This window comes from Belonocnema kinseyi, chromosome 8 (assembly GCF_010883055.1).
Source record: "Belonocnema kinseyi isolate 2016_QV_RU_SX_M_011 chromosome 8, B_treatae_v1, whole genome shotgun sequence".
Taxonomy (NCBI): domain Eukaryota; kingdom Metazoa; phylum Arthropoda; class Insecta; order Hymenoptera; family Cynipidae; genus Belonocnema; species Belonocnema kinseyi.
In genome coordinates, this window is record NC_046664.1 from 42,253,330 (window position 1) to 42,269,181 (window position 15,852).

Sequence of the window (15,852 nt, forward strand, 5' to 3'; positions counted from 1 at the left end):
TTTTCGAAAACTGATTTTCAAGCCATCAGGGGCCAACTCGAGCGGCCTGAAGCGGCCAGGCAAATTTTATGCGTGGTTATAGAATCCGGAGTCTCAATTCTAACAATATTTCAACATTATTTAATTCTATACTGATTTTTTATGATGATTTTCTATAATGATTTTTCTAGAATCGGGATAAAATGATAAGATTAAATTCATTTGAAAAGGTAGTAAAGAAGTAGCAATTTTTATAGTTATTGTTACTGAAAAAATGTAACTATTTACCAATTCGTAACTAATTTATAAAAGTAACTTCGTTACTAAAAACTATCTAGTTAAAAGAGACTAATAAAAAACTTTGAAACATACCAAAAGGTTTTTTGCTGGTCTCTGGTTTCCAGAGGATTAGGGTAAAATCGTCTGATCCCGAAACTAGTTTTTCCTCGCCAACAGCCTCATAACGCCTCTTGGCACGTTCTTTCGGACTTTCAAGCTCGTTTTTCTTATTTGTAATTTCAAAAGCTGCTGTCCTGAGTGCGTAATCGACATTCAAGGCCAAGGTGTTTACCCAATGTGCGTGACCTTCGAGAGTTCTGCAGAGCTTTCCCTAAATTTTTAAAAGACATTTGAAATATTGCTGAAAGTTAAAGACAGTAGTCGATATTAAATTTAAATTTTAAGCGAGATTTAAAGCTACCTAAACTAAACAGATATCAGAGATATATTTTCAGGGTGGTCACTTCCAAAAAAATTTCAGGCTATTTCCATTCAATAATAATTGATTTATTATATAAATTTTGAAAATAATTAAACATCTTAGATGTTCAAGGTAAAATGTATTATGAAAATTATTGTAAAAGTGATTTCACACTACCCAGAACAAAATGATATCAAAACATGAGACATAGGGTGATTTTTAAAGAAAATCGGAAAATAAACTATTTTAAATAATGCATTTTTAACCAAAAAATTGAATTTTTACCAAATTTTCAACATAAGAAGATGATCCTTCAACCAAATGATCTTATTTATAAACAAAAGCGATTAGATTCTAAACAAAAACAGTTGCACTTACTAACAAAAAATTTAATTTTCGAAAAAAAAGATTAATTTTAAAGGAAATAGTTTAATGTTCAAATTAATAATAAAATTTTCAACCAAATATTAGAATTTTTTACCAAGAATATGATAGTCTACTATATAATTAACAAGAATTAACTTTCAAAAATAAAATTCAAATTTTTTTAATGATCAAATTTTCAAAAGGAAAGATGACTTTTCAAGCCAAAAAGAGGAACAATTTTTAAGAGAGTCGAATTTTTAACAATTTTCAACCAAGAAAGAGGAATTTTATATCAAAAGATAAATTTTCTATCCAAAAAGATTACTTTTTTATGAAATAATTAAATTTTCAACCAAATAGTGGAAATTATAACCTAAAGATATGAATTCTGTTAAAAAACTATGACAGTAGACGTTTCAACTTCTAAGAATTAACTCGAAACCATGAAATATGAATATTCAACCAAATAAGATGAAGTTTTAACCAAATAGTTCAATATTTAACTGCGAAGATGGCTTTTCAACCAAATGATCGAATTTTCAAACAAAAAGTTTAATTTTCACGCCAAAAAGAGGTACATTTTTTAAGACACTTGAATTTGTAACTGCAAAAGATGAATTCCCAATCAAAAGGGATTCATTTTTTACGAAAAGATGAATTTTTAGTTCATAATAAGGAATTTATTGTCCAAAAAGACGAATTTTCAACAAAACAATTGAATTTTTGACTAAAAAATATGACTCTTTAAGAAAATAGTTGAATTTTCAACCAAACAATTAAATTTTTAACCAACTTGTAGAATTTTTAATAAAAACGGATGAATCCTAGACGAGATATATAACAGTAGACATTTCAGTTAACAGGAATTAACTTTAAACTATACATTTTTAACCAAAAAAGATGACCTTTCTAACAAAAGACGAATTTTTAATCCAAAAGAACGCATTTTTTCATCCGAAAACATAAATGTTCAACAAACCAGTTAAATTGTTGACCAACAAATATGACTCTTTAACAAATAGTTTTATTTTAAGCAAAATAATTAAATTTTCCAACAAATAGATGAATTTTCAAACTACGAAGATGAATATTTAACCAAATAATCTAATTTTCAAACAAGAAGTTGCATTTTTAAGCCAAAAACGTGAATTTTTTTAAAACAATTGAATTTTCAACCAAGAAAGATGGATTTTCAACCACAAGGAATTAATTTGTTAACAAAAGATGAATTTTCAAACAAAAAGTATGAATTTTGTACGCAAGAAGATGAAAAAATAACAAAAAAATTGAATTTTCGGCCAAAAAGTACAATTTTTAACCAAAAGAAATGAATTATGGACCTTGCATATTATAATAAACTTTTCACTTAACAATATTTAACTTTTAACTATAAAATATTCCTTTTTAAGCGAAAAATATTATTTTTTAACCAAATAGTTAAATTTCCAAACTGTGTAGATTAACCTTCAACCAAATGGTCGAATTCTCAAATAAAAACTTTCATTTTCAACCAAAAAGTTGAAACTTTTGGATGACAGTTGAATTTTCAATAAAAAAGAGGCATTTTGTTTATCAAAAGCTGAATTTTCTATCTGAGAAGATAAAATTTCAACAAGACAATTGAAATTTCGACCAAAAAAATGACTCCTTAGGAAAACAGCGGAATTTTCAACAAAATAATTTAATTTTCAACCAAACTGTAGAATTTTTAACAAAAAGAGATGAATTCTAGACTAAAAATATGAAAGTAGACTTTTCAGTTATCAGGAATTAATTTTAAACCAAAAAATATGACTTTTCTACTAAAAGACGAATTTTTCATCCAAAAGAACGCATTTGTTTATCCAAAAACATACATCTTCAAAAAACCAGTGAAATTTGCGACCAAAAAAAAAAGCTTTCTAGCAAATATTTTTATTTTAAACAAAATCATTAAATTCTTCACCAAATAGTTGATTTTTCAAACTACGAAGATGAATATTTAACCAAATAATCCAATTTGTAAACAAAAAAGTTTCATTTTCAATAAAAAAGTTGCATTTTCAAGCCAAAAAGACTAATCATTTTGATGACAGTTGAATTTTTAAACAAAAATATGCAATTTTTAAAATCAAAAACTGAATTTTCTGTTTGTAAATCTAAATTTTCAACAAAAACATCGAAATTTCGACCAAAAAAAGAAGAGTTTTTGAAAAAGAAGTTGAATTTTCAAATATAGAATTTACTTTCGACCAAAAAGTAAAATTTTTGACCAAAAGAAATGATCTCTTGGCCATGAATATTATAGTCACTTTTCAATTAAGAACAATTAACTTTCAACCATATAATATTTATTTTTAGGCAAAAAAGATGCATTTTTAGCCAAATAATTAAATTTTCAAACTATGGAGATTAATCTTCAACCAAATGGTCGAATTTTCAAAATAAAGTTTCATTTTCAACCAACGTATTGAAAATCAAGTCAAAAAGACGAATCTTTTTTGTTACAGTTGAATTTTCAACCAAAAAGATGCACTTGTTTTTATCAAAAGCTGAATTTTCTATTTGAAAATCTAAATTTTCAACAAAACAATTAAAATTTCGACCAAAAAAGGATGAGTTTTTAAGAGATCGAGATCGATTCCAATGAATCTTTCATCTTGGAACTGAAGTTGACGTCTTTTCTATCAAAAAATGAATCTTCAATCCAAAAGGACCAAATTTCTATTCAAAAAGATGAATGCTCAACAGAAGATTCGAATTTTCGATTAAAAGTGATGAATTTTAAACCTAAAATTTAACAGTAGAATTTAAAATTAGAAAGAATTAACTTTATATAAAAAAATTGGAACTATTTATTGGGTTCTATTAATTAATTTATTCTCATTTAATCGAAAAAACGAGAAAAAAGAAACTTTTTCCGAAAAGGGTGGAAAAATGATTATTTTTTTTTAAACAAGAAAACAGGGAAATAGGCAAAGTGTAAAAGATGATTTTTTTGACATATAATTTCTTTGTTAATTAAATATTTATATATAATATGAATATATATTCTGTTAATAGCATGAATTAAAATGTTTTTTTCTTCTAAATTTATCCTTTTAGTTAGGAAATTCATCTCTTGATAAAAAATTCATCTTTCTTTTATCAGTCTGATAGATTAAATTGAACTGCAAGTACCCTATGTAATTACCATGTGCAATATCTGAAAAGGAAGTTTTCATTCTCAAATATAAAAGAAACTTTAGTATTTGAACGATCCATCAAAACAGAAGTATTAAATTTTTAATTAAATAATAAAAAATAAAAATTTATTTATGAATGCAACATTAATTTAAAAATCTTTAATATAAGATGACGCCCTAAACTATACAGATATCAGAGATATATTTTCAGGGTGGCCACTCAACTTAAAAAAAAATAGAGTTTATTTCGTGGTTTCCCCGTTTGAAAATTTCATTTTTCACTGTTGAATTTTAGACTTTTATAATAAATATTTAACTTTATTATTCAAACGATCGATCAACACGAGCTTTAAATTCTGGAATAAGTAGTTAAAAAGGAAAATTATTTTTGATTGAAACATTAACTTTAAAATCTTTAATATTAGAAGTATTAGATTCTTTCCAGGTGCTAAAATTCCATTTTTTTTAAATTCCCTAATTTTATTTAAATCAGCTTACATCTTCAGCATTCCAAACTTTGATAGTTCTGTCCTGGGACGAGGAGTAGATAAGGCCTCTTCCACCCCATTTGACACAAGTAACACTCATCGTGTGTCCATTTAATTGCCGAACTGTTTGTCCCAGAACGGTGTCCCATATCCTCAAAGTCGTGTCTTTAGAGGAGCTAACAAGAAACCGGCATGATTCATTGCTGTGGAAGGGCTCCCAACTTAAGCAATTGACCCACTTTTTATGGGCAACCATTGGTTTACCTAAAAGAGGTAGAAGAAAAGTTTACTGCAAAATTTTATTGTTTCGTTATAACTCCAAATGAGGCCTGGACTCACTTTAGATATCAAAAATAGTGTATATAGTGTCACTAATTAAAAAAATAGTGTCAAAATAGTGTCATTAATTTAAAAAAATAGTATCAAAATAGTGTCATAGAATTTTTCATGTATTATAAGAGAACTTCAATGTTTATTTAAAATGTTATTATTTAATTTTGTATGCGTATAATTTCAGGGTAGCCATTTTAATCGACGAAATAAATTTCCGGTCAATGAAATAAAAAAAAAATGGAACACTAAAGCTACAAAATTTTCCACTTGAGGCAATAAAAACTGAGCTTTAAATGAAAGCATTCAAAGTGGAACTGTTAAATTTTGAACTTTAAAATTTAAAATTTTAAAGTTTTTAATAAAAAAATGTTGTATTGAAATGCTCAATAATTTACGCTTATAAAATTGAAGGTACTAACAATTTTCAATATAAAACGATATAAATCCACGTTATCATTTTTAATGCTCTAAATTAAAAAAATCAATCAATGAACTTTAAAATTTTCAAAATTATATAATTTTAACGAATTTTAAGCTAGAAACATCAAATATTGAAAAATTAAAAACATTTTTACTGAATACTTCATAAATTAGAAATTCAATTATTTTCTTTTTAAATAGTTTAAACATCCTTGGAAAGCTTCAAAATTTTATTTCAAATTTCTTGAGAAATCTAGAAGTTGTTTTAAATTGATTTTAAATTTAAAATTATTTTGGAAATTTTTGCATTACTTCTAAATATCTGTCAAAATTAATTGATTTTTTCTACAATATTCAAAAAATCCTGCAAAAATTTTAAGAGATATGCAGAAGTTTTTAAAAGATACAATGTAAAACTTGAAATGATAGCCTAATATAAAACAAAATGTAGATTTTCGCATATTTTAAACAAAAAAAATAGATTCTTTTTAAGAATTGTGAAAGGCTTTACAAGAATAAAAACATTTTCTTAAGATTCCTAGAAAAATTAAAAATAACTTTTCATCCTGAAAAATTATTTTCAGAGAATATTTAAAAAGTTGTTAAAAAATTTAAACAAAATTTTCAAAAAAGATTCTAAAAGATTTTAAAAAAACTTTCTAAAATTTTCATGAGACTTTTTAATCTTTTTAAAACTCCTAACTATCTCTTCAAATCACTCAATTTTTTTCTACAAACGTTAATTTGTAAATTATACATTAAAATAAAAAAATTTCACTTACAAATTAAGCATTTTTCAAATACAACAAATCAAATTGTAACATTCGAAGTCTGAAGGCTCTTCGAAATTTTAACTAATCCAGGTTTTCTATGTCAAACAATTAAGTTAAAGATTATTTACTTTTAAATATTTGGTTTTAATTTATTTATCTTAAATAAAAATTCAAATATTGCTGAATATTCAATGATTAATTTTTATTTAAATTAAAAATTTCAAATTTTATGGGTTAAAAATTTGATATTTTAGACTGAAACAATATTTTAAATTTAACAAAATCCATTAATTAAGAATATATTAATATGAAGTTATTTTTAAGTTGAAAATAGTTTATAAACTCTCAGTCACACGTTCACATTTGTTTAATGACTATGACTTTAAAATTGAAACCGTTTAATTTTTAACGTTAAAATCTGAAAATTCTTCAATTTTGAACTGTTTAAAATCGTTTTGTCAAATCGTTTTTGTTCACTTTTTATTACTTAAAGTACAGATAAATTAAAAAAATTTATTTATTAACTTTATTTATTATTTATTTATTAACTTAAATTTATTTATTTCTACAAATTTGTAAAATTTCCAGTCAACAAAAGATTCACTTTCATTTTCCGGTTTTTCCCGGTCTCAAAAAATTTCCGGTTTTCCCATTTTCCCGGTCCAGCGGCCAACCTGAATTTATAAAAATTCCTATTTATTTATCGCAGTCTTCACAGGTTTTTCTCCTTTTTCTTACTTTTCCACATGAATTTCAACTGAATTAATAGAACCTAATAGGAAAATTGAAAGTTCATTTTCTTTTAATGAAAAGTTTATTATCATATTTTTGGTAAGGAATCATCTTTTAGGTATAAATATTTTATTATTTGGTTCAAAGTTTAATTATTTTGTTGAAAACTCAACAATTTTGTAAGAAATTCATACTTCTTGGTTGAAAATTCAACTGTTTTGTTGAAAATTCAAATTTTTGGGTTAAAATTTCAACAATTTGATTAAAATTACTTTTTTCCTAACATTTTTTTTTTAAATTTAACATTCAACTATTTTGTTAAACATTCATCTTTTGGTTTCAATAACTCATCTCATTCTGTAGAAATTTCAACTATTTCGGTTCAAAATGCAACTGTCTGATTAAAAATGATTCTATTTCGATTGAAAATTACATTTTTTGTTAAAAATGTACATTTTCCGGTTGAAAATTCATATTTTTTGTAGAAAATTCATAACTTTAGCTAGTAACTTCAATAATTTGGTAGAAAGTTTGACTATTTGTTTGTAAATTTATGTATTTTGTTGAAAACTCATTTTTATTATTGTAGAAATTGTTTTTTTTGTTTGCTAAAAATAAAGTATTTTGCTGAAAATTCGTCTTTCATTGGTTTACTCAAAATTTTTTTTTCTAATTAAAATCTTTTCTTGTTGAAATAATCACTATTAAAATTTTCGTTCGAAATTTACTTTTTTTCGGTTGAAAATTAAACTCCTTGTGTGAAACTTAAAATACTCTCTTAAAAGTTCATTCTTGGATTGAAGATTAATCATTTTAGTTGAAAATTGGTTTCCTTTTTTGGTTAAAAAGTAATTTTTTAACTGCAAATTTAATTACTTTGTTAAAAAAATCGTCTTTTTGGCAAACATTCATACTTCTTGGTTGAAAATTCAACTGGTTTGTTTAAAATTGGAATTTTTGACTTGAAAATTTTACTATTTTATTAAACATTCATATTTTCGGTTTAAAAATGCATCTCATTTTGCAGAAATTTCACCTATTTCAATGAAAAATGCAACTGTATGGATAAAAATGATTCCGTTTTGATTGAAAATTACATTTTTTGTTAAAAGTTGACATTTTGGGCTTCAAAATTCAAATGTTTTGTAGAAAAGTTTAGGTTTTGGCTGGCAGATTCAACAATTTGGTAGAAATTGGAGAATAAGTTTCGATTGGAGAAGGCAAATGATTCAAAAGCTCATTATTTGTTTGTCAAAATGTGCGAAAAATTTGTCCGAAAATTCAACTTTTTATTTAAAAATTTAGGCATTTATTGAAAATTTTTCTTTTTTGAAATTAATTAGAAATTAATTTTTTGGTTAAAAATCAAGTATTTTGTTGGAAATTCGTCTTTCTTGGTTTAATCGAACTGTTTTTTGTTCATTAAAATCTTTCCTTGCTGAAATATCTACGATTAAATTTATCGTTGGAAATTCACTTTTGTAGGATGAAAATTCAACACCTTGGTTGAAAGTTGAAACACTCTCTTAAAAGTTCATTTATTGTTTGGTTGAAGATTCATAATTTTAATTAAATTTTTGTTTTTAAAAAAGTAATTAAAAAAAAATGAAAATGTAGTAGCTATCTTTTAAATAGAAAATTCAATTATTTTGTTGAAAATTAATATTTTTGATTTGAAAGTTCATCTCTTTCTGTAAAAATTGTCCATTTTTTAAATTCCAAATACGATTTTCTGGTTGAAACTAAACCTGTTATTATAAATTCAATGGCTTTGTAGAAAATTCGTATTTTCGACTCAAAAATTTAACAATTTAGTAGAAATATTGCCTATTTTGTTGAAAATTAAATTATTTTGTTGAAATTTCAAGAATTCTTTTTAATAGTAATACTTTTTGATCGAAAATTCGTCTTTTTGGCTAAGAAAAATCATCGATTTGATTCTATTTTTTTCGAACTAACAATTTTTTTATTGAAAATTCAATTAAGTGTTGTCCTTTCGATTTCAAAACCATCTCATTCTATAGAAATGTCACTTTTATCGATTAAAAATGCAACTGTCTGGTTAAAACTTAGGTTTTTCTTCAAAATTTATATTTTCGGGTCTCACATTTAAATGCTTTGTATAAAATTCGTAGTTTCGTCTCGAAAATTCAACAATTTGGTAGAAAATTGGACTATTTAGTTAAAAATGTATGTACTTTGTTGAAAATTTGTCTTTTGTTTTTTGCAATATCTGTTTGTCCTTTGTTTTCTTTTCAATAATATTTTCTCGTTGAAATATCAGCTATTAAATTTTCGTTGAATTATCTTAAAAGTTTATTTTTTTGGTTAAAGATTCATAATTTTAGATGAAAATTCTTGTTTTTTTTACTGTAAATTTAATTATTTCTTCGAAAATTTAACTGGTTAATTTTAAATTAACTTCTTCTTTGGAAATCCATATTATCAGATTGAAAGTCCAAGTGTTTTATAGAATATTCGTATGTTTGGCTTGAAAAATTCAACTATTTAGTTAAAAAATTAAGTCTTCTAGTAACAAATCTTTTTTTTTTTAGAAAATTGAACTCTTTGGTTAAAAATATATGAATTCTGTGGAGAATTAATCTTTTTGTGTTGAAAAATAGTTTTTTTATTTGAAACCTTATTTTTTCGTTAAAAATATAACTATTTTGTTGAACATTCAATTGTCGATCCCACTGAAAATGGCCTATGTGTTGAAAACGGCCATGCGCTACAATCTCTTAAAAAAATATCAAATAAACAGTTTATTTATGTAATTATTGTGAAAATGACACGGTGGATTTTTCTAACAGTGTTTTTCTGTTTTCTTATCGAATCATTTCCATTAATTATCGCTCCGGTATGAAAATCAGATTATAAAAATGAACTCAGAGAACACTTGAAAAACACGAATAAAAGAGTTAGAAGCTTTTTAATAATTATGAAAGATCTGAGGGGAAATGGTTTCAGTTTTATTTTCAAAGAATAATTTTAAGTTTTAAAGATTTTAAAATGTGGGTTATCACAATATGGAAGACTTTGAGATCATTTTTTTTTATTTTTCCAGATTTACAAATTTTTTAGGTAAACTGAATTTTGTCAGGGTGTGAAAAAAAGTTCTTAAAATTTTGTCATATTACATAATTTTAGAAAAAATTTGACTAAGTTTAAGAGATATTCAAAAGTTTAGAAACGATTCAAAAATAATTAAAATTTGGAAAGATTTGTAAAGAATTTTGTAAAGTTTCATGAAAATGAAAAACATTTTTTTCAGGTTCCCAAGAAAAATTAAAATATTTTTTTATTTCGAAAAATTAATTTGAAGATATTATTTAAAAAGATTTGAGAAGTTTTCAAAAATAGTCAAAAGAAGAATCGGAAAGTTTATAGGGCCATTTTTTAAGATTTTGCAGAATGAATAAAAAATGCAAGAAAAATTTAAATAATTTTTAGAAATTCGAAGGTTTAGAAGGTCTGACAAAATTAAAAGAAAAAGAATTTTTCTTATATTCGTGTGCAAATTTTAAATCATTTTTTATTTTGAAAAATGAACTTTTAGAAAAAATTGAAAAAGATTTTTAAACATAATAAACGATTTCCTAAAATTTCTAAAAATAGTTTAGAAGTTTTTAAAGCAAAATGTTTCAATTTGGTAAGATTGCAAAATAAAAATGAAGAAAAATTGGGTAAATTCAAGAAATATTTAGTATAATTTAAAAGAATTTCGAAATTTTTCAAGAGAATAAACAAATGTTCTTAAAATTGCTGGGAAAATTGAGAAGATTGCAAGGTAATTTAAAAAAATTTAGAATGATATTTGAAAATTTTGAGAAAAATTCGTGACAGTTAAAAATATTTTCAGGAATTTGAGACGTTTTAAATGGATTACAAATATTTCAAAAGTCGGAAACATTTTCGAAAATGTATCAAATTTTTCTTGATTCCTTTCCAACTTCTAAAAGTTCTAAACATATTTTAAAAGGACTCGAATTTTTTTATAATATTTCGTAAAATTCTATATTATAAAAAAATTCTGTAAAATCTTCTAGATTTTTTTTACAAGCCTGAAATATTTAAAAATCTTTTAAATTTTCTCAATAATCTTACGAAAAGGATATTTACATTAATTTAAAAACAAGGTGATAATACTTATTTTCTTGTTCTCAATTTTAAGAATTTAAATTCAAAATGGATTTATTATAGCACTTCGAAAAATAATTTTCGATTTGAGTATGGTCAAAGATAAAAAAATATTCATTAATGGCCTTTCTTTAATAATGGCATACAAATTTTTTAAAATATTTTAGCTTCGTTAAAAAGTCTGATTGATTAAAAAAATATCACATTTAAGAGTTCATTATTACACTGTAATAGAAAACAATAATTATATTTATTATATAGTAGCGTTAAATTTTAAACCGGCAATATAAAAAAATAGTTCTTCATCACTATATTTAAAAGTGTTTGAATATCCGACACTAGTAAAAAATAACGAAAAAATGAAAAAAAAATCATAAATTAGCAAGAAAAAAAAGTCCGAATTTTAAAATAAATGAATTGTTATGTTCCTATAAATATTTCTATTCCTGAAATTTAAGTTTGACGAAATTTAAAATTTTCAGAAAATAATTAATAAATAATTAATTCATGATTGATTAAATTGTTTGCCTTAAAAATTAATTATATTAACAGCTCATAAATTAATAATCAATTAACTATGTTCAGCAGTTATAAATTTCGAAAATTGAAATATTTTTCTGAATTTAATAATTCGTTTATTTTACAAGAAGTTTTGAAGTCGGTGAATTTTAGTTTCGGATATTTTTAAATTCGGGATTTTATTTTTTGTCAATTAAAGGTCATGTCATTATTTGAATTTTCAAAATTTTTGTAATTTGATAATAAAATATATTTTTGGCATTTTTTAAATACATTTTTGTACTTGTTATTTATAATTAAATTATTTTTTAGAAGTTCTGAATATCCATGCAATTTGTTTGTTTGAATTGTGTCAATTATGCCGCTTTTTCCTATATTAAAAAAAATAATACGTAAGTAAATAAGTCTCATTTACTACTTGACTCTACACTTTGAAGAAAAATGATTTTAAAGGGGTTTTCATATTTATTTTCTAATTTTTATGCATTTTTCCTATGGCACTGCATGGTTTTGTAGAACAGTTACTACTAGCGCCATCGCACGACCGTTTTCAAACTCGCATGACACATTTTTTGCATTGGGCAGTACAGTAGAAGCACAATCCTGGTTGAAAGGCTCTGTTTTTGGCTTAAAGATCAACATTTTTGATGAAACTTTTTACCTTTATTGACTGAAAAATCTTTCTTTGTTGAAAATTGGTTTTATTTATTTCAAAATAGTGTCTGTAGTATAATTTTTTTTCTTCAATATTGTAGAAAAATAGTGTTATTGGTTAAAAAAATGTCAACACTGTTGTGAGTGTGAGGTCTGTTAGTTAAATTACTGATAAGCCCTGAAATAAAATTACGACCAACCAATTTGTGCTCCATCTTCTGCATTCCAGACCAGAATTTTTCCATTTTCGCTCGCTGAAGCTACCTTCTTTCCACAAGGAGACCAGGCTACGCACAAAACATTATCTCCATGTCCTTGGCATGTTTTAAATGGGGTTTGAGTGTGAATGTCCCAGAGTCTCAGAGTTTTGTCACCTGAACCACTCGCTAGAATTTGACCATTGGGGCAAAATTGTACGGCTAAAACTGCTTCCGTATGTCCTGAAAAAACACGGCAAAACGACACTGAAGTAAATACATGATTTCTCTAAAAAGTATTATTTGATGTCTTATTTAAAAATTTAAATTTGTATTACTGAGGGCGACCGACAAACTTCATTTTCAATCTTTCCTAACTTTTCTCTAATATTAAATTTCCCTGTGCATTAATATTCAAAGACCAACATTTTAATTTTACAAAATAGAATAATTTATAAAAGAAATGAAACAGTTTCAAATTTAAATTAAAAAAATCAAAAGATGACTTTCCTGGCATGAAATATCAATTTTCAGTCCAAAAACACGAACTTTCAACAGAATAGTTGAACTTTTGACCAAAAGAGATTACTTTTTAACAAAATTGTTAAATTTCCAAAAAAATAGTTGAATTTTTAACCAAATTGTTGAATTTTCAATCTACAAAGATGAATTTTCAACGAAATGGTCGAATTTTCAAACAAAAAATATTAAACTTCAACAAAAAGAAGTTACATTTTCAAGAAAATAATTGACTTTTTAAGAGGCAGTTGAATTTTTCAACCAAAAAAGACGAATTTTCAACAAATAAAGATTTTTCAGATAAAGAATGAAAAAAATTGCATTCAAATTATTAAATTTACAAACTAAATTACGAATGTTCTGCAAAGTTTGAATTATTAACCAGAAAGTATATAATTTTTATAAAAAAAGTAAATTTTCAAACATATAAAAAAAAATTCCAGGGAAATTTTAATCCAACAAGGTTATTTTTCTACCAAAACCACGAATTTTAGATTAAAAAGATCACTTTTTAACCAAAAATGGGAAAGTTACAAAATTAATTTTCAAACCAGAAAACCACTCATCAACAAAATAGTTAAATTTTCAAGTAAAGAGATGAATTTTGAACTAAAATGATGATTTTGCAACCAAAAATATGAATTTTCAATAAATACAGATTTTTCAGCCATGAAAGAAAAAAAAAATCATCAACATTTTTAAATTTGCAAGCCAAAAGTTTGATTTGAAATTTGAAAACAATTGGATTTAAACCCGTGAATATGAATTTTTAACCAAACAAGAGGAATTTTCTCAGGAAATTTTAAACCAAGAAAATTAGTTTTCTACGAAGAAAAATACGGATTTTTAATTGTAGATTGAAAAGTTACATCCAAGTTTTATCTTTGATCAATTTTTTGTTTGAAAATGGATTTTCAATGTTTAAAAACCGAGTTTTCAGCCAAACAGATGAATTTTCAATTAAAGCAGGAAAACTTTGAAACTAAAAAGACAAATTTTCAATATCAAAATAATAATTTTGAACAGAAAGTCAATTTTCTATCAAATTAGTTGATAAATCTGAAAAGACGACTATTCAACAAAATAATAAAATTTTTGATTAAAAACATAATCGTCAGAAAGAAGAAACAGCAAAAAAGAAATAAAAAATATAAGAAAAATGAATTATGTACAAAAATCGAATAACTTCAAAACTTCATTTTCAAAATTTCATAATTTTTCCTTAAGAAATTTTTCATTTTCCCTCAACATTAATAAACAAATACCAGAATCTTAATCTTGAAACATATAAAATTAACATATACAATCTTTTATAAACAAAATAAAATAATTTCATATTAAAATTGGTGAAATTTGTTATCCTTGGCAGCTATTTAACGTGCCTCTTATTGAAATTCTCTAAAAATTGTAAGATTTTTTTCTTTCAAAATGCTTAACTTTTCCTAGTCATTAAAATTCCATGATTTTTTTCCTGATTTACAGGTTCTCCCTGACCTATGGCCACCATAGCACTGACGCGAACATTCCAATTTTTAAATAGAATACAAAATTTTACATCCAAATGACATTAATTATAATTTTAACTAAGAAATACAAACATTTATCAAATAAAAAAATAAATTACCTTCTAATTCCCCTGTACACCTGGTGACCGATCGAACTTTGAAAATTGCCTGAGGTTGGTAAATAATATCAATCACATTTTCACTAGGATTGAATTCTTTATTTAGCGACAAATACGGCTTTAAAGAATTTTCGACTTCTACATCATTGACGTAGAAAGCCAATGGCATAGGATCTTCCTCATTCAATAAGGCATTACAAATTAATTGTAATTGTTCCACTGAGATGTTGATCGGCAAATCCAAAAGACCTCCTGGCAAAGGAATTCCATCCGCGGATTGCAACCGCGCCAGCACTGTTTGCACTTCTTGAGGAGTTTCGTTATCAACTTCCATGATAGACATTATTTTTTAAATATAGAATGTGTGACAATTTATTTATTTATCGCTAAATACAAAAAACATGCAAACTGTACACGCTGTTTAAAGTTTAACCCGCGTTTAAACTTACGACCTAACCTAAAAATACAATAACTTATGCACACGAAACCGGCTAAATTCTCACGAAATTGTAATTAAACTGTATATACATTTTTCATTCTTGATTACACGTGTGGAAGAAATAATCCGAGAAGTGTTAAACATATCTGTTTATTGTATAAAACCTTAAAATCTGACGATTGTACACAAAAACACGTGTTCCTGACTTTTGATGCCCGCCGCCATGCGTCATGTCATGTGTTCATTACGTGTTGACGAATAAAAATGAAGAACTGGGTCACGTGCCTTTTTTGTGGGAAAATTCAAACAACTTATTTGTAAATGTTTTTTTTATTACTGATAGAGTGTTATATAATAAAAGTTAATGTTGCATGTAACTGAATTTTGTATTTCAGTTCATTCTTTGGGAGGAGCACATTTTCTATCCTGTCTTACATTGTGTCTGGGGGGGAGGGGAGTGTGAGTTAAAATTTTTTTGTCAATTTTTATCAAAAATAAATTTTACTTTATTGTTAGAAAATTAATCTTTTTGGTTAAAAATGCAAATGTTTGGTTGAAAAGTAATCAATTTTAGTTAAGGATTCAACTATTTTGTTTAAAATGCGTCTTTTTTGTTAAATTCCACTATTGTTAAATTAGGATTAAAGTAGTTTTTGTTTCAAATAATAACAATTACATTTTTTGTTGAAAAATATGAAAATTTAAATGATTAATTGAATTATTTAAGCTTACATTTATGATTATAATTTGTATGTATAATTATATATTCATGATTTATTATTATTAAATATTATTTAATAATGTT

General features: G+C 24.9%; 1 protein-coding gene across 1 annotated transcript in view; it reads right to left on the reverse strand.

Moving 5' to 3' along the window:
* Positions 1-15,280, reverse strand: part of LOC117179041 (notchless protein homolog 1) — a 26,258-nt gene extending 10,978 nt beyond the window's left edge. The window contains exons 1-4 of the mRNA XM_033370665.1: positions 14,609-15,280; positions 12,469-12,708; positions 4,708-4,961; positions 352-589 (exon numbers count right to left, since the gene is read on the reverse strand). Coding sequence (XP_033226556.1) covers positions 352-589; positions 4,708-4,961; positions 12,469-12,708; positions 14,609-14,951 — 1,075 coding nt within the window. The 5' untranslated portion in view covers positions 14,952-15,280. The remainder of the gene's footprint in view (positions 1-351; positions 590-4,707; positions 4,962-12,468; positions 12,709-14,608) is intronic.
* Positions 15,281-15,852: the final 572 nt, after the last annotated feature.